The sequence below is a fragment of the Heterodontus francisci genome, unplaced genomic scaffold (assembly GCF_036365525.1).
Source record: "Heterodontus francisci isolate sHetFra1 unplaced genomic scaffold, sHetFra1.hap1 HAP1_SCAFFOLD_823, whole genome shotgun sequence".
In the NCBI taxonomy this organism is placed as follows: Eukaryota; Metazoa; Chordata; class Chondrichthyes; order Heterodontiformes; family Heterodontidae; genus Heterodontus; species Heterodontus francisci.
The window spans coordinates 17,501-41,625 of NW_027141437.1; the positions used below are offsets into that span (position 1 = coordinate 17,501).

The 24,125-nt window shown below is 58.3% G+C and overlaps 1 protein-coding gene across 1 annotated transcript in view; it reads left to right on the forward strand.

The window, feature by feature from the left end:
- Window positions 1-14,794, forward strand: part of elob (elongin B) — a 25,439-nt gene extending 10,645 nt beyond the window's left edge. Inside the window, exons 2-3 of the mRNA XM_068027250.1 lie at window positions 1,994-2,102; window positions 13,103-14,794. Coding sequence (XP_067883351.1) covers window positions 1,994-2,102; window positions 13,103-13,215 — 222 coding nt within the window. The 3' untranslated portion in view covers window positions 13,216-14,794. The remainder of the gene's footprint in view (window positions 1-1,993; window positions 2,103-13,102) is intronic.
- The last annotated feature ends 9,331 nt before the right edge of the window (window positions 14,795-24,125 follow it).

A 24,125-nucleotide genomic window follows, 5' to 3' on the forward strand; every position in this document is an offset into this window, starting at 1 on the left:
CGCGCTCTCCCCCCTCGCGCTCTCCCCCCTCGCGCTCTCCCCCCTCGCGCTCTCCCCCTCGCGCTCTCCCCCTCGCGCTCTCCCCCCTCGCGCTCTCCCCCCTCGCGCTCTCCCCCTCGCGCTCTCCCCCCTCGCGCTCTCCCCCCTCGCGCTCTCTCCCCCCTCGCGCTCTCCCCTCCCCCCTCGCGCTCTCCCCCCTCGCGCTCTCCCCCCTCGCGCTCTCCCCCCTCGCGCTCTCCCCCCTCGCGCTCTCCCCCCTCGCGCTCTCCCCCCTCGCGCTCTCCCCCCTCGCGCTCTCCCCCCTCGCGCTCTCCCCCCTCGCGCTCTCCCCCCTCGCGCTCTCCCCCCTCGCGCTCTCCCCCCTCGCGCTCTCCCCCCTCGCGCTCTCCCCCCTCGCGCTCTCCCCCCTCGCGCTCTCCCCCCTCGCGCTCTCCCCCCTCGCGCTCTCCCCCCTCGCGCTCTCCCCCCTCGCGCTCTCCCCCCTCGCGCTCTCCCCCCTCGCGCTCTCCCCCCTCGCGCTCTCCCCCCTCGCGCTCTCCCCCCGCGCGCTCTCCCCCCCGCGCGCTCTCCCCCCCGCGCGCTCTCCCCCCCGCGCGCTCTCCCCCCCCGCGCGCTCTCCCCCCCGCGCGCTCTCCCCCCCGCGCGCTCTCCCCCCCGCGCGCTCTCCCCCCCGCGCGCTCTCCCCCCGCGCGCTCTCCCCCCCCGCGCGCTCTCCCCCCCGCGCGCTCTCCCCCCCCGCGCGCTCTCCCCCCCGCGCGCTCTCCCCCCCGCGCGCTCTCCCCCCCGCGCGCTCTCCCCCCCCGCGCGCTCTCCCCCCCGCGCGCTCTCCCCCCCGCGCGCTCTCCCCCCCCGCGCGCTCTCCCCCCCGCGCGCTCTCCCCCCCCGCGCGCTCTCCCCCCCCGCGCGCTCTCCCCCCCCGCGCGCTCTCCCCCCCGCGCGCTCTCCCCCCCGCGCGCTCTCCCCCCCGCGCGCTCTCCCCCCCGCGCGCTCTCCCCCCCGCGCGCTCTCCCCCCCCGCGCGCTCTCCCCCCCCGCGCGCTCTCCCCCCCCGCGCGCTCTCCCCCCCCGCGCGCTCTCCCCCCCCGCGCGCTCTCCCCCCCGCGCGCTCTCCCCCCCCCGCGCGCTCTCCCCCCCCGCGCGCTCTCCCCCCCCGCGCGCTCTCCCCCCCCGCGCGCTCTCCCCCCCCGCGCGCTCTCCCCCCCCGCGCGCTCTCCCCCCCCGCGCGCTCTCCCCCCCGCGCGCTCCCTCTCTCTCCCCCACTGTCTCTCTCTCTCCCCCACTGTCTCTCTCTCCCCCCACTGTCTCTCTCTCCCCCCACTGTCTCTCTCTCCCCCCCACTGTCTCTCTCTCCCCCCCACTGTCTCTCTCTCCCCCCACTGTCTCTCTCTCCCCCCACTGTCTCTCTCTCCCCCCCCACTGTCTCTCTCTCTCCCCCCACTGTCTCTCTCTCTCCCCCCCACTGTCTCTCTCTCCCCCCCACTGTCTCTCTCTCCCCCCCACTGTCTCTCTCTCCCCCCCACTGTCTCTCTCTCCCCCCCACTGTCTCTCTCTCCCCCCCACTGTCTCTCTCTCCCCCCCACTGTCTCTCTCTCCCCCCCCACTGTCTCTCTCTCCCCCCCACTGTCTCTCTCTCCCCCCCACTGTCTCTCTCTCCCCCCCCACTGTCTCTCTCTCCCCCCCACTGTCTCTCTCTCTCCCCCCCCACTGTCTCTCTCTCTCTCCCCCCCCACTGTCTCTCTCTCCCCCACGCTCCCTCCCCCCCCCTCTCTCCCGCTCCCTCCCCCCCCTCTCTCCCGCTCCCCCCCCCCCCTCTCTCCCGCTCCCCCCCCCCCCCCCTCCGGTTTACAGTTTAAAACTCCTGTTCTACTGTTTTGGAAGCCAGTTATTGTGAAATTGTTTCTTCCAACACTTCATTTTTTAAATTTTTATTTTATTCTTCCCACACCCCCCCTCACTCCTTGGACGCCCCACCCCCCCCATCACTCCTTCCTCAGGATGACCAGGTTCTCGATGACGGTAAGACGCTGGGCGATTGTGGCTTCACCAGTCAGACAGCGAGGCCTCAGGCACCTGCCACCGTCGGCCTGGCCTTCAAAGCACTGGGTGAGTAAACCAGCGTATCCTGGCATTGGCTCCCGGGAGCCCGGCAGCTCATTGACCCCCAAACGGTGGGCATGGGGGAGGAACCACTGGCTCAGACCGGCTTTGGCAAGGGTGGTCAACCCGGCCGGAATAGCGGGGCGGGGTGCGCGTCGTCCGGAGCCCAAGTCCCAGTCCTCAGTCAGTGCCACTCAGTGATTGCGAGGGTGGGCCGCGGATGCTGATGTGGGTGCGTGAGGGGCCTGGGGAAGGTCGGGGTTAAGAGCAAGGCTAAAGAGATCGGCAAACCGATGGGAATTAAGAAATGGGAGCAGGTGAAAGGCCATTCCGCCCGTCGGCCCTGTTCCGCCCCATTCAATAAGATCACTGATGAGTTACTACCTCAATTCTTCCTTCCCGCACGAAATGGTGTGAAATGGCCGAGCCTTATCCTGAGACCGTGACGCCCGTGTTCGAGAATCTTCACACAGGGGGTGGAAATGGCCCCCGTTTCCCCAGCCCCACCCCCGCCCCAGCATTCAACCCGGTCAATCTATGGACAGTTTCCCCCGAAGTTACACCGAGTCCCCATCACCCGTCACCCCATGTGCTCGCTGACCTACACTGGTTCCCAGACCAGCAACACCTCAACTGTAAGATCATGGTGCTCGTTTTCCAAATCCCTCCCTATCTCTGTATCCTCCTCCAGTCCCCTACAACCCTCCCTATCTCTGTAACCTCCTCCAGTCCCCTACAACCCTCCCTATCTCTGTAAACTCCTCCAGTCCCCGGCAACTCTCCCTATCTCTGTAACCTCCTCCAGTCCCCTACAACCCTCCCTATCTCTGTAAACTCCTCCAGTCCCCGGCAACTCTCCCTATCTCTGTAACCTCCTGCAGCCCCTACACCCCTCCTATCTCTGTAACATCCTCCAGTCCCCTACAACTCTCCCTATCTCTGTAACCTCCTCCAGTCCCCTACAACCCTCCCTATCTCTGTATCCTCCTCCAGTCCCCTACAACCCTCCCTATCTCTGTAACCTCCTGCAGCCCCTACACCCCTCCTATCTCTGTAACATCCTCCAGTCCCCTACAACTCTCCCTATCTCTGTAACCTCCTCCAGCCCCTACACCCCTCCCTATCTCTGTAACCTCCTCCAGTCCCCTACAACTCTCCCTATCTCTGTAACCTCCTCCAGTCCCCTACAACACTCCCTATCTCTGTAACCTCCTGCAGCCCCTACACCCCTCCTATCTCTGTAACATCCTCCAGTCCCCTACAACTCTCCCTATCTCTGTAACCTCCTCCAGCCCCTACACCCCTCCCTATCTCTGTAACCTCCTCCAGTCCCCTACAACTCTCCCTATCTCTGTAACCTCCTCCAGTCCCCTACAACTCTCCCTATCTCTGTAACCTCCTCCAGTCCCCTACAACCCTCCCTATCTCTGTAACCTCCTCCAGTCCCCTACAACCCTCCCTATCTCTGTAACCTCCTCCAGTCCCCGACAACCCTCCCTATCTCTGTATCCTCCTCCAGTCCCCTACAACCCTCCCTATCTCTGTAACCTCCTCCAGTCCCCTACAACCCTCCCTATCTCTGTAACCTCCTCCAGTCCCCTACAACCCTCCCTATCTCTGTAACCTCCTCCAGTCCACTACAACCCTCCCTATCTCTGTAACCTCCTCCAGTCCCCTACAACTCTCCCTATCTCTGTATCCTCCTCCAGTCCCCTACAACCCTCCCTATCTCTGTAACCTCCTCCAGTCCCTACAACCCTCCCTATCTCTGTATCCTCCTCCAGTCCTCTACAACTCTCCCTATCTCTGTATCCTCCTCCATTACCCGGCAACCCTCCCGATCTCTTTATCTCCTCCAGTCCCTACAGACTTGCAGCTTGATAGGTAAATTGGCCATTATAAATTGTCGCTAGTATAGGTAGGTGGTAGGGAAATGTAGGGACAGGTGGGGATGTTTGGTAGGAATATGGGATTAGTGTAGGATTAGTATAAATGGGTGGTAGATGTTCGGCACAGACTCGATGGGCCGAAGGGCCTGTTTCAGTGCTGTATCTCTAATCAATCTAATCCCTCCCTATCTCTGTAACCTCCTCCAGTCCCCTACAACCCTCCCTATCTCTGTAACCTCCTCCAGTCCCCGGCAACCCTCCCTATCTCTGTAACCTCCTCCAGTCCCCGGCAACCCTCCCTATCTCTGTAACCTCCTCCAGTCCCTACAACCCTCCCTATCTCTGTAACCTCCTCCAGTCCCCGACAACCTTCCCTATCTCTGTAACCTCCTCCAGTCCCTACAACCCTCCCTATCTCTGTAACCTCCTCCAGTCCCCGACAACCCTCCCTATCTCTGTAAACTCCTCCAGTCCCCGACAACCCTCCCTATCTCTGTAACCTCCTCCAGTCCCCGACAACCCTCCCTATCTCTGTAAACTCCTCCAGTCCCCTACACCCCTCCCTATCTCTGTATCCCCTCTAGTCCCCGACAACCCTCCCTGTCTCTGTAAACTCCTCCAGTCCCCTACACCCCTCCCTATCTCTGTAACCTCCCACCAGCCCCTACAACCCTCCCTATCTCTGTAACCTCCTCCAGTCCCTACAACCCTCCCTATCTCTGTAACCTCCCACCAGCCCCTACAACCCTCCCTATCTCTGTAAACTCCTCCAGTCCCCGACAACCCTCCCTATCTCTGTATCCCCTCTAGTCCCCTACATCCCTCCCTATCTCTGTAACCTCCTCCAGCCACTACAACCCTCCCTATCTCTGTAACCTCCTCCAGCCACTACAACCCTCCCTATCTCTGTAACCTCCTCCAGCCCCCACAACCCTCCCTATCTCTGTAACCTCCTCCAGCCCCTACAACCCTCCGAGATCTCTGCACTCCTCCAATTCCAGCCTCTTGACCATCCCCCGATCTCCATCGCTCCACCATTGGCGGCCGTGCCTTCAGCTGCCTGGGGCCCTGAGCTCTGGAATTCCCTCCCTAAACCTCTCCGCCTCTCTCTCTCTCCCTCTCTCCTTTAAGAAGCTCCTAAAAACCGACCAGTTTGACCGAGCTTTCAGTCGCCAGTCCCTGATATCACATGTGGCTCAGGGGAAACTTTTGTTTGATAACACCCCTGCAAAGCACACTGGGATGTTTTACTGCAATAAAAGGGAGATGGACTGAGAGACACCAGTCAGTGTACAGATATCACCCTGAGAGAGAGGGGACTGAGAGACACCAGTCAGTGTACAGATATCACCCTGAGAGAGGGGGTCTGAGAGACACCAGTCAGTGTACAGATATCACCCTGAGAGAGAGGGACTGAGAGACACCAGTCAGTGTACAGATATCACCCTGAGAGAGAGGGACTGAGAGACACCAGTCAGTGTCCAGATATCACCCTGAGAGAGAGGGGACTGAGAGACACCAGACAGTGTACAGATATCACCCTGAGAGAGAGGGGACTGAGAGACACCAGTCAGTGTACAGATATCACCCTGAGAGAGAGGGGACTGAGAGACACCAGTCAGTGTACAGATATCACCCTGAGAGAGAGGGGACTGAGAGACACCAGTCAGTGTACAGATATCACCCTGAGAGATGGGACTGAGAGACACCAGTCAGTGTACAGATATCACCCTGAGAGAGAGGGGACTGAGAGACACCAGTCAGTGTACAGATATCACCCTGAGAGAGAGGGGACTGAGAGACACCTGTCAGTGTACAGATATCACCCTGAGAGAGAGGGACTGAGAAACACCAGTCAGTGTACAGATATCACCCTGAGAGAGAGGGGACTGAGAGACACCAGTCAGTGTACAGATATCACCCTGAGAGAGAGGGGACTGAGACACCAGTCAGTGTACAGATATCACCCTGAGAGAGAGGGGACTGAGAGACACCAGTCAGTGTACAGATATCACCCTGAGAGAGGGGACTGAGAGACACCAGTCAGTGTACAGATATCACCCTGAGAGAGAGGGGACTGAGAGACACCAGTCAGTGTACAGATATCACCCTGAGAGAGAGGGGACTGAGACACCAGTCAGTGTACAGATATCACCCTGAGAGAGAGGGGACTGAGAGACACCAGTCAGTGTACAGATATCACCCTGAGAGAGAGGGGACTGAGAGACACCAGTCAGTGTACAGATATCACCCTGAGAGAGGGGGTCTGAGAGACACCAGTCAGTGTACAGATATCACCCTGAGAGAGAGGGGACTGAGAGACACCAGTCAGTGTACAGATATCACCCTGAGAGAGAGGGGACTGAGAGACACCAGTCAGTGTACAGATATCACCCTGAGAGAGGGGACTGAGAGACACCAGTCAGTGTACAGATATCACCCTGAGAGAGAGAGAGAGGACTGAGAGACACCAGTCAGTGGACAGATATCACCCTGAGAGAGAGAGAGAGGGACTGAGAGACACCAGTCAGTGTACAGATATCACCCTGAGAGAGAGGGGACTGAGAGACACCAGGCAGTGTACAGATATCACCCTGAGAGAGAGAGACTGAGAGACACCAGTCAGTGTACAGATATCACCCTGAGAGAGAGGGACTGAGAGACACCAGTCTGTGTGCAGATATCACCCTGAGAGAGAGGGACTGAGAGACACCAGTCAGTGTACAGATATCACCCTGAGAGAGAGGGACTGAGAGGCACCAGTCAGTGTACAGATATCACCCTGAGAGAGAGGGACTGAGAAACACCAGTCAGTGTACAGATATCACCCTGAGAGAGAGAGACTGAGAGACACCAGTCAGTGTACAGATATCACCCTGAGAGAGAGGGACTGAGAGACACCAGTCTGTGTGCAGATATCACCCTGAGAGAGAGGGACTGAGAGACACCAGTCTGTGTGCAGATATCACCCTGAGAGAGAGGGACTGAGAGACACCAGTCAGTGTACAGATATCACCCTGAGAGAGGGGACTGAGAGACACCAGTCAGTGTACAGATATCACCCTGAGAGAGAGAGAGAGGGACTGAGAGACACCAGTCAGTGTACAGATATCACCCTGAGAGAGAGGGACTGAGAGACACCAGTCAGTGTACAGATATCACCCTGAGAGACACCAGTCAGTGTACAGATATCACCCTGAGAGAGAGAGAGAGGGACTGAGAGACACCAGTCAGTGTACAGATATCACCCTGAGAGAGAGGGACTGAGAGACACCAGTCAGTGTACAGATATCACCCTGAGAGAGGGGACTGAGAGACACCAGTCAGTGTACAGATATCACCCTGAGAGAGAGGGGACTGAGAGACACCAGTCAGTGTACAGATATCACCCTAAGAGAGAGGGGACTGAGAGACACCAGTCAGTGTACAGATATCACCCTGAGAGAGAGGGGACTGAGAGACACCAGTCAGTGTACAGATATCACCCTGAGAGAGGGGACTGAGAGACACCAGTCTGTGTGCAGATATCACCCTGAGAGAGAGGGACTGAGAGACACCAGTCTGTGTACAGATATCACCCTGAGAGAGAGGGACTGAGAAACACCAGTCAGTGTACAGATATCACCCTGAGAGAGAGAGACTGAGAGACACCAGTCAGTGTACAGATATCACCCTGAGAGAGAGGGACTGAGAGACACCAGTCTGTGTGCAGATATCACCCTGAGAGAGAGGGACTGAGAGACACCAGTCTGTGTGCAGATATCACCCTGAGAGAGAGGGACTGAGAGACACCAGTCAGTGTACAGATATCACCCTGAGACAGAGAGAGACTGAGAGACACCAGTCAGTTTACAGATATCACCCTGAGAGAGACCAGTCAGTGTACAGATATCACCCTGAGAGACACCAGTCAGTGTACAGATATCACCCTGAGAGACACCAGTCAGTGTACAGATATCACCCTGAGAGAGAGGGACTGAGAGACACCAGTCAGTGTACAGATATCACCCTGAGAGAGAGGGGACTGAGAGACACCAGTCAGTGTACAGATATCACCCTGAGAGAGAGAGAGACTGAGAGACACCAGTCAGTGTACAGATATCACCCTGAGAGAGAGGGGACTGAGAGACACCAGTCAGTGTACAGATATCACCCTGAGAGAGTGGGGACTGAGAGACACCAGTCAGTGTACAGATATCACCCTGAGAGAGAGAGAGACTGAGAGACACCAGTCAGTGTACAGATATCACCCTGAGAGAGAGAGGGACTGAGAGACACCAGTCAGTGTATAGATATCACCCTGAGAGAGAGGGACTGAGAGACACCAGTCAGTGTACAGATATCACCCTGAGAGAGAGGGACTGAGAGACACCAGTCAGTGTACAGATATCACTCTGAGAGAGAGGGGACTGAGAGACACCAGTCACTGTACAGATATCACCCTGAGAGAGAGGGACTGAGAGACACCAGTCAGTGTATAGATATCACCCTGAGAGAGAGGGACTGAGAGACACCAGTCAGTGTACAGATATCACCCTGAGAGAGAGGGGACTGAGAGACACCAGTCAGTGTACAGATATCACCCTGAGAGAGAGGGGACTGATAGACACCAGTCAGTGTACAGATATCACCCTGAGAGAGAGGGACTGAGAGACACCAGTCAGTGTACAGATATCACCCTGAGAGAGAGGGGACTGAGAGACACCAGTCAGTGTACAGATATCACCCTGAGAGAGAGGGGACTGAGAGACACCAGTCAGTGTACAGATATCACCCTGAGAGAGAGGGACTGAGAGACACCAGTCAGTGTACAGATATCACTCTGAGAGAGAGGGGACTGAGAGACACCAGTCACTGTACAGATATCACCCTGAGAGAGAGGGGACTGAGAGACACCAGTCAGTGTACAGATATCACCCTGAGAGAGAGGGACTGAGAGACACCCGTCAGTGTACAGATATCACCCTGAGAGAGAGGGGACTGAGAGACACCAGTCAGTGTACAGATATCACCCTGAGAGAGAGGGACTGAGAGACACCAGTCAGTGTACAGATATCACCCTGAGAGAGAGGGACTGAGAGACACCAGTCAGTGTACAGATATCACTCTGAGAGAGAGGGGACTGAGAGACACCAGTCACTGTACAGATATCACCCTGAGAGAGAGGGGACTGAGAGACACCAGTCAGTGTACAGATATCACCCTGAGAGAGGGGACTGAGAGACACCAGTCAGTGTACAGATATCACCCTGAGAGAGAGGGGACTGAGAGACACCAGTCAGTGTACAGATATCACCCTGAGAGAGAGGGACTGAGAGACACCAGTCAGTGTACAGATATCACTCTGAGAGAGAGGGGACTGAGAGACACCAGTCACTGTACAGATATCACCCTGAGAGAGAGGGGACTGAGAGACACCAGTCAGTGTACAGATATCACCCTGAGAGAGGGGACTGAGAGACACCAGTCAGTGTACAGATATCACCCTGAGAGAGAGGGACTGAGAGACATCAGATCAATGCCCGCGTAGTGAGATGGTCTGACTGGAAGACCCCCCCCCGCTCCTCCTGGGAAGTGCAGGAGGGTCGCCTGTACACTGAAGCTGGTTGGGTCGGAGGGTGAGGGGGGGAGGGGGAGGGAGGTTGTGGGCTGTATATGTTACATGTTGCGCAGGACCTGCCACGCTCGGATTTTCACCTTGAAGTTCGTTTCTCTGCAATCTCTCGACGCCTTGCCTTTCAGGTGCCGATTCTCGAGCTGGGACCGTTGGACTGGAAACCCCCAGCCCACCGCAGGCTCAGCCACCTCCCCCCCCCCCCCCCCACTTCCTGCCTCAGAGAGCAATTTCGAAAAGTGCAGCAGGATGTGGTCTGGAAAGGGAAGGGGCCATTTCCTCATCTGGCTGGGACGCCCCAGCGCGCCACTCTCTCTCTCTCTCTCTCTCCCTCTCGTGCTCCCTCGCTTGCACCCAGCTCCAGAGGTCTCCTCTTCTGCCGTCACCCCGAATCTCCCCCCCCCCACCGCCCCACTCGGCAGCGACAACCCCGGGGTGCGTGGTGGTCTGAGATTCCCGATCTCAAATCACGACAGGCTCGGCATTTTGCCTCTGTCTCACCGCGTAGGTCGGCCAGTTCAAAGGTCACCTGGCAGCAAAAAAACAAGTGAGGCCCGCCCGCTATCGGGCACCCCTCTGAAGCCCCGTCAGTGTCACCGGAAGGCAGGCCGTGGGTAGCAGGGCACTTTGCTGCCCGTGGAGCCTGTAAGTGGGTGGGAGTGGTGGGAAGTGGCAGAGATTGAAAGCTGGTGTGACAGCAAGTGCAGAGAGCAGACAGATGTGCAAGGTGCTGGTGTGACCTGGAGTTGGAGCAGAGCCACGTCCCGATGGGCTGTGCAACAGTGCGTGGGACGCAAATAAACAGCAAGAGGAAGTGGTGAGCGGAGTGGAAAAACCCGACTGACAGCTCTGAGCTGCAAGGTGCCTGTCACAGTGTGTTAGATACACTGTCCTTTCACCCTCTGGGACCGGGTGTCACAGTGTGTTAGATACACTGTCCTTTCACCCTCTGGGACCGGGTGTCACAGTGTGTTAGATACACTGTCCTTTCCCCCTCTGGGACCGGGTGTCACAGTGCGTTAGATACACTGTCCCTTCCCCCTCTGGGACTGGGTGTCACAGTGTGTTAGATACACTGTCCTTTCCCCCTCTGGGACCGGGTGTCACAGTGTGTTAGATACACTGTCCTTTCCCCCTCTGGGACCGGGTGTCACAGTGTGTTAGATACACTGTCCTTTCCCCCCTCTGGGACTGGGTGTCACAGTGTGTTAGATACACTGTCCTTTCACCCTCTGGTACCGGGTGTCACAGTGTGTTAGATACACTGTCCTTTCCCCCTCTGGGACTGGGTGTCACAGTGTGTTAGATACACTGTCCTTTCCCCATCTGGGACCGGGTGTCACAGTGTGTTAGATACCACTGTCCTTTCCCCCCTCTGGGACCGGGTGTCACAGTGCGTTAGATACACTGTCCTTTCCCCCCTCTGGGACCGGGTGTCACAGTGTGTTAGATACACTGTCCTTTCCCCCTCTGGGACCGTGTATCACAGTGCGTCAGATACACTGTCCTTTCCCCCTCTGGGATCGGGTATCACAGTGTGTTAGATACACTGTCCTTTCCCCCTCTGGGACCGTGTATCACAGTGTGTTAGATACACTGTCCTTTCCCCCCTCTGGGACCGGGTGTCACAGTGCGTTAGATACACTGTCCTTTCCCCCTCTGGGACCGGGTGTCACAGTGTGTTAGATACACTGTCCTTTCCCCCTCTGGGACCGTGTATCACAGTGCGTCAGATACACTGTCCTTTCCCCCTCTGGGACCGTGTATCACAGTGCGTCAGATACACTGTCCTTTCCCCCTCTAGGACCGGGTGTCACAGTGTGTTAGATACACTGTCCTTTCCTCCCTCTGGGACCGGGTGTCACAGTGTGTTAGATACACTGTCCTTTCCCCCTCTGGGACTGGGTGTGAACTTGCGATTAAATTCCTCCTCACCACCTACTCCTCCCTGTTGTGTCTCTTGTTCCCATGGTGTTCGATGCAAATCTGTTGACTAGATTTCCCCTAGTTTTGCGTTACCCGTTTATCTTGATCTGTTACAGTCAAATTTCATGCAAAAAGCACCAGTCAGGAGCCTGAGACTTGGAAAATCATAAATGATGTAAACTCATGGTACAAATGATGTCTATTCAGCCTCCGTACCTCTGCTGTCTGTTGGAGAGTGCAGGCACGGACCTCACTGAGCTTTGGGGCTGCAGCACAGGTCAGAACGCTGCCTTCCCTGCTGTTCACTGACCGTCTCGCATCCCCAACAGCTTGGACAGACATCACCGTTTCCTGGGCAAGGCTGAACCAGTGCCAAGAGGTGATGGCTACCAGTGTCGCACAGCCCCTTGCCTTCGAGCCCCCTACAGGGTCGTAAAATGTTCCGAATCACTTCACAGGGGTGCAAACCAGACAGAATTTGACCTATCCCTCGAGCTGGCCAAAAAGAATATCAGGGACAGGCGACTAAAAGCTCGGTCCAAGAGGTCGGATTTAAGGAGTGTCTTAAAGGAGGAGAGAGAGAGAGAGAGAGGCGGAGAGGTTTAGGGAGGGAATTCCACAGCTCGGGGACCCAGGCAGCTGAAGGTACGGATGGCAACGGTGGAGCAATGGGAATCGGGGGATGGTCAAGAGGCCGGAATTGGAGGAGTGCAGAGATCTTGGAGGGTTGTAGGGGCCTAAGGAGGTTACAGAGATAGGGAGGGTTGTAGGGGCTGGAGGAGGTTACAGAGATAGGGAGGGTTGTAGGGACTGGAGGAGGTTACAGAGATAGGGAGGGTTGTAGGGGCTGGAGGAGGTTACAGAGATAGGGAGGGTTGTAGGGACTGGAGAAGGTTACAGAGATAGGGAGGGGTTGTAGGGACTAGAGGTTACAGAGATAGGGAGGGTTGTAGGGACTGGAGGAGGTTACAGAGAGAGGGAGGGGGGAGTGCGGGGCCATGGAGTGATTTGAAAACGAGGATGAGAATTTTAAAATCGAGGTGTTACCGGACCGGGAGTTGGTGTAGGTCAGCGAGCACAGGGGGGAGACGGGTGAACGGGGACTCGGTGACAGTTCGGACACGGGGGCGGGGGGCGGGATCAGCCGGGGTTTTGGGATGAGCTGAAGTTTACGGAGGGTGGAATGTGGGAGAGCAGCCGGGGAGAGCGTCGGGAATGGTCGAGTCCGGAGGGGAACGAAGGCACGGGTGAGGGTTTCAGCAGCCGATGAGCTGATGCTGAGTTGGGAGGGAGAGGGGAGGGGAGGGGAACAGCACTCCAGCGGAGGGAGGTCCGGGTGAAACAGGTGGGGTGGGGGGGGGGGCCGGGCGAGAGTTCGCCTTCGTCGGTTCTGAACGGGCCGTCCGCGATTCGCCGCGCGGGATCGTGCTGTGCGCGGGTGGGCCGCCGCGGGGAACGCCGGCGTTCGCGGCCCAGCTCCGGGTTCGTGTCTCTCTAACTCTCTCTCTCCCTCTCTCTAACTCTCTCTCTCTCTCTCTCTCTCTCTAACTCTCTCTCTCTCTCCTTCCCCTCTTCAGACGACCAGTTTGAACCACTCCGCATCGACCCGTTCTCCAGCCCGCCCGAGCTCCCGGACGTCATGAAACCGCAGGATTCGGGGAGCGGCGCCAATGAGCAGGCCGTTCAGTGAGGACGCAGCCGCCACCCCCCCCCCCCCCCCCCTTCCCTCCACCCCGCCCTGTGCCCGGGCGAGGGATCGTGACACTGTGGGGCGCGCAGTTCTCTTGGCACAACACTGGACTCTCCTCTCACTCTCTCTCTCTCCCGCTCTGTCCCCGCCTCTCAAATTTGCCCCTTTCTCTTGTATTTTTCTTATATATATATAATATCTCTATCCCTCCTTTACTCCCCTCTCCCTCTCCCATCTTCCTCTGTCTCCCTCCTTCCTCCCCTTTGTTCTTCTCCCCTCCCCCGTTCCGTCCCATTCTGCCTTTCCATGTTTGATTTCTTTCACTCCCTTTCCCCACAAACTCTTGTTTGTACTCGGATGAATAAAGAACAACAGTGAGGGGGGGGGGGGGGGGTGGGGGAGAGGGGGGCTTCCCCTCCCCCTAACCCCCACCACCACCTCCTCCCAGGTCCCCTCCACCACGTAGCAGAAGTGAATGAAATAGTCGTTTCAACGAGTCTGAAAACTCCCGGTGACGGCAGTCGGCGTCTCGGCCGGGAACCGTACTTTAAGTTGTGGCGGGGGGAGTCGGACCTGGGAGGGAGCGAGTGTCCACCTCCCTGCAGTGTCGGGGCGCGTCCGTTCTGCCTCTCTTTCTCTCTTTCCCCCCCCCCCCCCCCCCCCCGCACTCTCCAATTAACCGTTTTTACGCTGTTCCGTTGTGCGTGGCACCTCCTCCCGCCCCCCCCCCCCCCCCCCCCCCCCCCCCCACCACTGCGGCAGAAAAGGTCTCTCAACGCGATCAGCCCCTTGCACGAAACCCCTCGGCGGCCCCCGGCCCTCCACCCCCCCCGGGGTCACATGACAATGCCTGCTTCGGAAAATGTTTATTTTTCACCACTCGCCACCCGGGAGTCCTGTGCCGCTTTGACCTCATTCTCGCCCCACCCCCCCTCCCACCGCCACCCCGGGTCACTGCGACCGAGGTGCGGCCGTCGCCGAATGCGTTCGAGCCTCCTTTGACCTCGATGCGCTGTCCTTTCCCCCTCCAACGCACCCCCTCCCCTCCCTCCCTCCTTCCTCAAACTGTTGCCTCGTGTTTTTATCCTTGTGGAGGGAGGCAAGATGTGAGACGAGGCAGAAGCGCGTCGAAAATCGTTGTTTGGGGGGGGGGGGTAGAAAGGGAGCCTGAAAAGATGTATTTTTAAGATCGAGCTCTGTATGTATGTGTGTGTGTGTGTGTGTGTGTGTGCGTGCGTGCGCGCGTGAGTGTGTTCTCCAACCGAGGGGGATGCAGGGCTGATATGGATCTCGACGCGTGTTGCCTCTCCAGCGCCTCCTTTAGGAGAGATTTAAAAACTAAACTTGTGGCAACGATCTTTAAAATTAACAGATTATTATTAAAAAGAATCCAATTTCCTTTTCAAGACTTTTCACGTTTGGGTTTTTTTTTTGTGTGTTGGTTTCAAGTAAACTTATTGTGTAAACGATGTTTTTTTTTGTTTCTTTCTCGTGCTGTTCTGCAGTTACAAAGCTTTTTTTTTTGTGCTATAATTTTTGCTATCCCGAGTTACACTGAAAATAAAAGTGTTCACCCATTTCTCCGTCTCCATGTCGTTGAATTTCTACCTGTGATTTCCTTGTGACAGGCTGGGATCGGGTGTCACAGTGTGTTAGATACACTGTCCATTCCCCCCTCTGGGACCGGGTGTCACAGTGCGTTAGATACACTGTCCTTTCCCCCTCTGGGACCGGGTGTCACAGTGTGTTAGATACACTGTCCTTTCCCCCTCTGGGACTGGGTGTCACAGTGTGTTAGATACACTGTCCTTTCCCTATCTGGGACTGGGTGTCACAGTGCGTTAGATACACTGTCCTTTCCCCCCTCTGGGACCATGTGTCACAGTGTGTTAGATGCACTGTCCTTTCCCCCTCTGGGACCGGGTGTCACAGTGTGTTAGATACACTGTCCTTTCCCCCTCTGGGACCGGGTGTCACAGTGTGTTAGATACACTGTCCTTTCCCCCTCTGGGACCGGGTATCACAGTGTGTTAGATACACTGTCCTTTCCCCCTCTGGGACCGGGTGTCACAGTGTGTTAGATACACTGTCCTTTCCCCCTCTGGGACCGGGTGTCACAGTGTGTTAGATACACTGTCCTTTCCCCCTCTGGGACCGGGTGTCACAGTGCGTTAGATACACTGTCCTTTCCCCCTCTGGGACCGGGTGTCACAGTGCGTTAGATACACTGTCCTTTCCCCCTCTGGGACCGGGTGTCACAGTGTGTTAGATACACTGTCCATTACCCCCTCTGGGACCGGGTGTCACAGTGTGTTAGATACACTGTCCTTTCCCCCTCTGGGACCGGGTGTCACAGTGTGTTAGATACACTGTCCTTTCCCCCTCTGGGACCGGGTGTCACAGTGCGTTAGATACACTGTCCTTTCCCCCTCTGGGACTGGGTGTCACAGTGCGTTAGATACACAGTCCCTGTCTATCTTTCCGTCTCTCTCTCTCTCTCTCATTCTCTTTCTGTCCCTCTATCTCCCTCATGTCTCTCTCTTTGTTTCTTTCTTTCTCTCCTCCAGATACCTGCCTTCCCACTCCCCTCAGCTGGTCTGTGGGGCCGGGAGTGAGAGGAAGCAGGGCCCCCCAGCGGTGTCCCCGACCCCTCACGCGAGGGGGCACCCGGGGAGCCAGTTAAACTCAACGAGCTGCCACAGAGGCCGGCGATGGGGAACCGGGAGCTGGTGTTTCACAGTCGGGAGGGAGGTGTTTGTGGTTTCTGGGCGGGAGCCGAGGCTGAACGACAACCCACGTGGGGCTCGAGGCTGCTTTAAAAGGTGCCCTCGGCCCTTGCTGCAGCCTCTGTCTCTGGGAAGGGGTTTTCAGGACAGGGTGTGTGGCTGGGTGGGGAGTTCTCGCCCCTGGTCGCAGCTGCAGGGCCTTGCCCGCTCCACGGGGCCCAGGCCCAGAAAGGGCCCCAGGGCAAGGCCACGGGCCGCTGAAGCTTGGGGGGGGCAGCGAGCTAGGCTGTTCTCCTTTCCTGGCCGCAGGGGGAGAGGGAGGCAGGAGGTCTGTGATTTCCCCATTCACCTACTTTGGGAGGTACAACAGCAGAGTCTGAGAGAAGGAGACAGAATGGCAAAGTGAGTCTCCCACAATCTGAATTCTCTCTCCACCTCCCTCCCTCTTGTCTCTTTCTTTCTCTCCACCTAGCTCCCTCTCTCCCTCCCTCTGTCTCTCTATCTTTATCACTCTCTCTAGCACTCTTGTCTCTTTCTCTCTCCCCCTCTCTCTCTACCTGTGTCTGTCTCTTCCGCTGTTTCTTTCTCCCTCCCTCCCTATCGCTGTGTGTTTCTTTCTATCTCTCGCGCGCTCTCCCTTCGTCTCTGAATCTCTATCTCCGTTTTTTTTCTCTCCCTCTGTCTCTCTGTGTCTGTCTCTCTCTCCCTCTCTGTATCTGTCTCCGTTTTTCTCTCCCTCCGCCTCTCTGTCTCTACCTCCATCTCGCTCCCTTTCTCTCTCTCCCTCCCTCTGTCTGTCTCTTCTGTTTGACATTGTTGATTTTAAAAAAGGATTATCGGACCCTGGATTGGAGGGAGGGCAGGAGTGCAAAGGGTTGGGGGACATACTGCAGCTGTTGGTTACTCCCCGCCTGGTTTCAGTCGGGTTACGAGGACAGGGTTGAACAGACCAGGCATCCGTTCCCTCGAGTGTTGAAGATAAAAGGTGGTTCAAGGAGAGTGCAGACCAAAGCGGGCGGGGCGGGGGGGGGGGGCAGAACCTCAAAATTCGAGGTAGACCGTTCAGGGGGTGGGGGGGGTGATGTTACGAAGCAGTCCTTGGCACGAAGTGGAGTGCAATTCGGGAACTCTCTCCCGCAGAAAAGGCCGGGAGTCGATTAAAAAAAAATGTCAAAATACCGAGCTGCAGATGTTTCTGTTTGAGGGGGGGGAGGGGAAGGCGTTGAGGGACCGAGGCGGGCGGGGGAGAGGGGTGCCGACGGAGTTAGCTCGCAGAATGTCCGAACGCGCTCACGGGGATGCTCCCGGTCCGACCTCCCATCCCCGTACCTCCTCTCTCTCTCTCTTCCCCCCCCCCCCCACCTCTCCAACGGCCGCGTGACACAGTCGATGCCCCCGCTGGGAGAGGAAAACGCAGTCGACGTTGTCAAGAGATTTAACAGTGCATCGATCCGTAAAGTAGAGAGCACTACTCAAAGACTGCATGACAACTGTAGTGTTTCCGACTTTATGGATGGGTGCGCTGTGAGCAGCGGTCAGCGGACAAAGACGGTGGGGGCGCTCGGCCGGGACCAGCGGGCGGAGCAGAGGGCGTGCTTTCCCCCGTAAGAAGCGTTCGTCGTAACGCGATGCTCCGAGGAGGGCGGGTGGGGCTGGGCGACCGCGACGGGCGAAAGGGGTCGAAAGGCGTTAAACGCGGGCACAGTCTGCTGCTGCCGCCAATGTTGCTTTGCTGATGTCACTGTTGTGCGTGGCCGAGGGTCTGTGGTGCTGCGCGTGGGTCGCAGAGATCCAAAGGGAGCCAGAGATAATGAGCCAAAACGCTGCATTGCTGTACGCGCAGAGGGATGTGGAGGCACTGCCCATATCCATAAGGGCATTGTGCGATATTAACCCTGCAGTGGGGCCAGCAGAGAAACGAGGGGCCGAGTGGCCGCCATCTGGGTGACAGCTGCTCGAGGGTGGATCCCAGAACAGATCAACACTGCTCCCTAGCGTTCAGACTCAGGCACAGCCCTCTCCTGGATCCCAGACTGTGATAATAAAAGGAGGCTGAATGTTCTGGGTTCGAACCCCACGCACTGCGATCATGAGGCCCAACATTCACCTTTATGCCACACGGAGCCCCCACAATGTCGGAAGGTTAGTACTGAGGGAGCGCGGTACTCTCAGAGAGTCACGACAGAGGGAGTGAAGCGCTGTCGGAGGGTCAGTACTGAAGGAGCGCTGCACTGTTGGAGGGTCAGCACAGAGGGAGTGCCTCATTGTCAAAGGGTCAATACTAAGTGAGTGCCACACTGTCGGAGGGTCAGTACTGAGGGAGCACCGCACTGTCGGAGGGTCGGCACTGAGGGAGTGAAGCGCTGTTCGAGGGTCAGTACTGAGTGAGTGCCGCACTGTCGGAGGGTCAGCACTGAGGGAGAGCCGCACTGTCAGAGGGTCAGTACTGAGGGAGCGCCGCACTGTCGGAGGGCCACCAGTGAGGGAGCGCCGCACTGTCAGAGGGTCAGTACCGAGGGAGTGCCGCACTGTCGGAGGGTCAGTACCGAGGCAGTGCCGCACTGTCGGAGGGTCAATAGTGAGGGAGCACTGCACTGTCAGAGGGTCAGTACTGAGGGAGTGATGCACTGTCGGAGGGTCAGTACCGAGGGAGTGCCGCAACGTCGGAGGGTCAGTACTGAGGGAGATCAGCACTGTCGGAGGGTCAGTACTGAGGGAGTGCCGCATTGTCGGAGGGTCAGTACTGGGGGAGGGCCGCACTGTCTTAGGGTCAGTACTGAGGGAGATCAGCACTGTCGGAGGGTCAGTACTGAGGGAGCGCCGCATTGTCGGACGGTCAGTACTGAGGGAGAGCCGCACTGTCAGAGGGTCAGTACTGAGGGAGTGTCGCACTGTCGGAGAGTCAGTACTGAGGGAGTGTCGCACTGTCGCAGGGTCAGTACTGAGGGAGTGCCGCACTGTCGGAGGGTCAATAGTGTATCTGTATCTGTCTCCGTTTTTCTCTCCCTCCGCCTCTCTGTCTCTACCTCCATCTCGCTCCCTTTCTCTCTCTCCCTCCCTCTGTCTGTCTCTTCTGTTTGACATTGTTGATTTTAAAAAAGGATTATCGGACCCTGGATTGGAGGGAGGGCAGGAGTGCAAAGGGTTGGGGGACATGCTGCAGCTGTTGGTTACTCCCCGCCTGGTTTCAGTCGGGTTACGAGGACAGGGTTGAACAGACTAGGCATCCGTTCCCTCGAGTGTTGAAGATAAAAGGTGGTTCAAGGAGAGTGCAGACCAAAGCGGGCGGGGCGGTGGGGGGGGGCAGAACCTCAAAATTCGAGGTAGACCGTTCAGGGGGTGGGGGGGGTGATGTTACGAAGCAGTCCTTGGCACGAAGTGGAGTGCAATTCGGGAACTCTCTCCCGCAGAAAAGGCCGGGAGTCGATTTAAAAAAAAATGTCAAAATACCGAGCTGCAGATGTTTCTGTTTGAGGGGGGGGAGGGGAAGGCGTTGAGGGACCGAGGCGGGCGGGGGAGAGGGGTGCCGACGGAGTTAGCTCGCAGAATGTCCGAACGCGCTCACGGGGATGCTCCCGGTCCGACCTCCCATCCCCGTACCTCCTCCTCTCTCTCTTCCCCCCCCACCTCTCCAACGGCCGCGTGCCACAGTCGATGCCCCCGCTGGGAGAGGAAAACGCAGTCGACGTTGTCAAGAGATTTAACAGTGCATCGATCCGTAAAGTAGAGAGCACTACTCAAAGACTGCATGACAACTGTAGTGTTTCCGACTTTATGGATGGGTGCGCTGTGAGCAGCGGTCAGCGGACAAAGACGGTGGGGGCGCTCGGCCGGGACCAGCGGGCGGAGCAGAGGGCGTGCTTTCCCCCGTAAGAAGCGTTCGTCGTAACGCGACGCTCTGAGGAGGGCGGGTGGGGCCTGGCGACCGCGACGGGCAAATGGGGTCCAAAGGCGTTAAACGCGGGCACAGTCTGCTGCTGCCGCCAATGTTGCTATGCTGATGTCACTGTTGTGCGTGGCCGAGGGTCTGTGGTGCTGCGCGTGGGTCGCAGAGATCCAAAGGGAGCCAGAGATAATGAGCCAAAACGCTGCATTGCTGTACGCGCAGAGGGATGTGGAGGCACTGCCCATATCCATAAGGGCATTGTGCGATATTAACCCTGCAGGGGGGCCAGCAGAGAAACGAGTGGCCGCCATCTGGGTGACAGCTGCTCGAGGGTGGATCCCAGAACAGATCAACACTGCTCCCTAGCGTTCAGACTCAGGCACAGCCCCCTCCTGGATCCCAGACTGTGATAATAAAAGGAGGCTGAATGTTCTGGGTTCGAACCCCACGCACTGCGATCATGAGGCCCAACATTCACCTTTATGCCACACGGAGCCCCCACAATGTCGGAAGGTTAGTACTGAGGGAGCGCGGTACTCTCAGAGAGTCACGACAGAGGGAGTGAAGCGCTGTCGGAGGGTCAGTACTGAAGGAGCGCTGCACTGTTGGAGGGTCAGCACAGAGGGAGTGCCTCATTGTCAAAGGGTCAATACTAAGTGAGTGCCACACTGTCGGAGGGTCAGTACTGAGGGAGCACCGCACTGTCGGAGGGTCAGTACCGAGGCAGTGCCGCACTGTCGGAGGGTCAATAGTGAGGGAGTGATGCACTGTCGGAGGGTCAGTACCGAGGGAGTGCCGCACTGTCGGAGGGTCAGTACTGGGGGAGGGCCGCACTGTCTTAGGGTCAGTACTGAGGGAGATCAGCACTGTCGGAGGGTCAGTACTGAGGGAGCGCCGCATTGTCGGAGGGTCAGTACTGAGGGAGAGCCGCACTGTCAGAGGGTCAGTACTGAGGGAGTGCCGCACTGTCGGAGAGTCAGTACTGAGGGAGTGTCGCACTGTCGCAGGGTCAGTACTGAGGGAGTGTGGCATTATCGGAGGGTCAGTCCTGAGGGAGTGCCGCTCTGTCGGAGGGTCAGTAGTGAGGGAGCGCTGCACTGTTGGAGGGTCAGTACTGAGGGAGTGTCGCACTGTCGGAGGGTCAGTACTGAGGGAGCGCCGCACTGTTGGAGGTTCAGTACTGAGGAAGTGCCGCACTGTCGGAGGGTCAGCACTGAGGGAGCACCGCACTGTCGGAGTGTCAGTACTGAGGGAGTGACGCACTGTCGGAGGGTCAGCACTGAGGGAGTGCCGCACTGACGGAGGGTCAGTACGTAGGGAGTGCCGCACTGTCGGAGAGTCAGTACTGAGGGAGTGCCGCACTGTCGGAGGGTCAGTACTGAGGGAGTGCCGCACTGTCAGAGGGTCAGTACTGAGGGAGTGCCGCACTGTCGGAGGGTGAGTACTGAGGGAGTGCTGCTCTGTCAGAGGGTCAGTACTGAGGGAGTGCCACACTGTCGGAGGGTCAGTACTGAGGGAGTGCCGTGCTGTCGCAGGGTCAGTACCGAGGGAGTGCCGCACTGTCAGAGGGTCAGTACTGAGGGAGCGCCGCACTTTGAGGGTTAATACTGAGGGAGTGCCGCACTGTCGGAAGGTCAGTACTGGGGAGTGCCGCACTGTCGGAGGGTCAGTACTGAGGGAGTGCTGCACTGTCCAAGGGTCAGTACTGAGGGAGCACCGCACTGTCGGAGGGTCAGCACTGAGGGAGCGCTGCACTGTCAGAGGTTCAGTACTGAGGGAGTGCCGCACTGTCGGAGGGTCAGTACTGAGGGAGTGCCGCACTGTCGGAGGGTGAGTACTGAAGGAGCGCCGCCCTGGCAGAGGGTCAGTACTGAGGGAGCGCCGCACTGTCGGAGGGTCAGTAGTGAGGGAGCGCTGCACTGTCAGAGGGTCAGTACTGAGGGAGTGCCGCACTGTCGCAGGGTCAGTACCGAGGGAGTGCCGCACTGTCGGAGGGTCAGTACTGAGGGAGTGTCGCACTGTCGGAGAGTCAGTACTGAGGGAGTGCCGCACTGTCGGAGGGTCAGTACAGAGGGAGTGCCGCACTGTCGGAGGGTCAGTACTGAGGGAGTGCCGCACTGTCGGAGGGTCAGTACTTACGGAGTGTCGCACTGTCGGAGAGTCAGTACTGAGGGAGTGCCGCACTGTCGGAGGGTCAGTACTGAGGGAGTGCTGCTCGGTCAGAGGGTCAGTACTGAGGGAGTGCCGCACTGTCGGAGGGTCAGCAGTGAGGGAGCGCCGCAATGTCAGAGGGTCAGTACCGAGGGAGTGCCGCACTGTCGGAGGGTCAGTACCGAGGGAGTGCCGCACTGTCGGAGGGTCAGTAGTGAGAGAGCGCTGCACTGTCAGAGGGTCAGTACTGAGGGAGTGCCGCACTGTCAGAGGGTCAGTACTGAGGGTGTGCCGCGCTGTCGCAGGGTCAGTACCGAGGGAGTGCCGCACTGTCAGAGGGTCAGTACTGAGGGAGCGCCGCACTTTGAGGGTTAATACTGAGGGAGTGCCGCACTGTCGGAAGGTCAGTACTGAGGGAGTGCCGCACTGTCGGAGGGTCAGTACTGAGGGAGTGCTGCTCTGTCAGAGGGTCAGTACTGAGGGAGTGCCGCACTGTCGGAGGGTCAGCAGTGAGGGAGCGCCGCAATGTCAGAGGGTCAGAACCGAGGGAGTGCCGCACTGTCGGAGGGTCAGTACCGAGGGAGTGCCGCACTGTCGGAGGGTCAGTAGTGAGAGAGCGCTGCACTGTCAGAGGGTCAGTACTGAGGGAGTGCCGCACTGTCGGAGGGTCAGTACCGAGGGAGTGCCGCATCATCGGAGAGTCAGTACTGAGGGAGATCAGCACTGTCGGAGGGTCAGTACTGAGGGAGTGTCGCACTGTCGTAGGGTCAGTACTGAGGGTGTGCCGCGCTGTCGCAGGGTCAGTACCGAGGGAGTGCCGCACTGTCAGAGGGTCAGTACTGAGGGAGCGCCGCACTTTGAGGGTTAATACTGAGGGAGTGCCGCACTGTCGGAAGGTCAGTACTGAGGGAGTGCCGCACTGTCGGAGGGTCAGTACTGAGGGAGTGCTGCTCTGTCAGAGGGTCAGTACTGAGGGAGTGCCGCACTGTCGGAGGGTCAGCAGTGAGGGAGCGCCGCAATGTCAGAGGGTCAGAACCGAGGGAGTGCCGCACTGTCGGAGGGTCAGTACCGAGGGAGTGCCGCACTGTCGGAGGGTCAGTAGTGAGAGAGCGCTGCACTGTCAGAGGGTCAGTACTGAGGGAGTGCCGCACTGTCGGAGGGTCAGTACCGAGGGAGTGCCGCATCATCGGAGAGTCAGTACTGAGGGAGATCAGCACTGTCGGAGGGTCAGTACTGAGGGAGTGCCGCACTGTCGGAGGGTCAGTACTGAGGGAGCACCGCGCTGTCGGAGTGTCAGTACTGAGGGAGTGCTGCACTGTCGGAGGGTCAGTACTGAGGGAGTGCTGCACTGTCGGAGGGTCAGTATTGAAGGAGTGTCGCACTGTCAGAGGGTCAGTACTGAGGGAGTGCCGCACTGTCAGAGGGTCAGTACTGAGGGAGTGCCGCACTGTCGGAGGGTCAGTACTGAGGGAGTGTCGCGCTGTCGGAGAGTCAGTACTGAGGGAGTGCCGCACTGTCGGAGGGTCAGCAGTGAGGGAGCGCCGCAATGTCAGAGGGTCAGAACCGAGGGAGTGCCGCACTGTCGGAGGGTCAGTCCTGAGGGAGTGCCGCACTGTCGGAGGGTCAGTAGTGAGAGAGCGCTGCACTGTCAGAGGGTCAGAACTGAGGGAGTGCCGCACTGTCGGAGGGTCAGTACCGAGGGAGTGCCGCATCATCGGAGGGTCAGTACTGAGGGAGATCAGCACTGTCGGAGGGTCAGCACTGAGGGAGTGTCGCACTGTCGGAGGGTCAGTACTGAAGGAGCACCGCGCTGTCGGAGTGTCAGTACTGAGGGAGTGACGCACTGTCGGAGGGTCAGTACTGAGGGAGTGCTGCACTGTCGGAGGGTCAGTATTGAAGGATTGTCGCACTGTCAGAGGGTCAGTACTGAGGGAGTGCCGCACTGTCAGAGGGTCAGTACTGAGGGAGTGCCGCACTGTCGGAGGGTCAGTACTGAGGGAGTGTCGCGCTGTCGGAGAGTCGGTACTGAGGGAGTGCCGCACTGTCGGAGGGTCAGTACTGAGGGAGTGCCGCACTGTCGGAGGGTCAGTACTGAAGGAGCGCCGTACTGTCGGAGGGTCAGTACTGAGGGAGTGCCGCACTGTCGG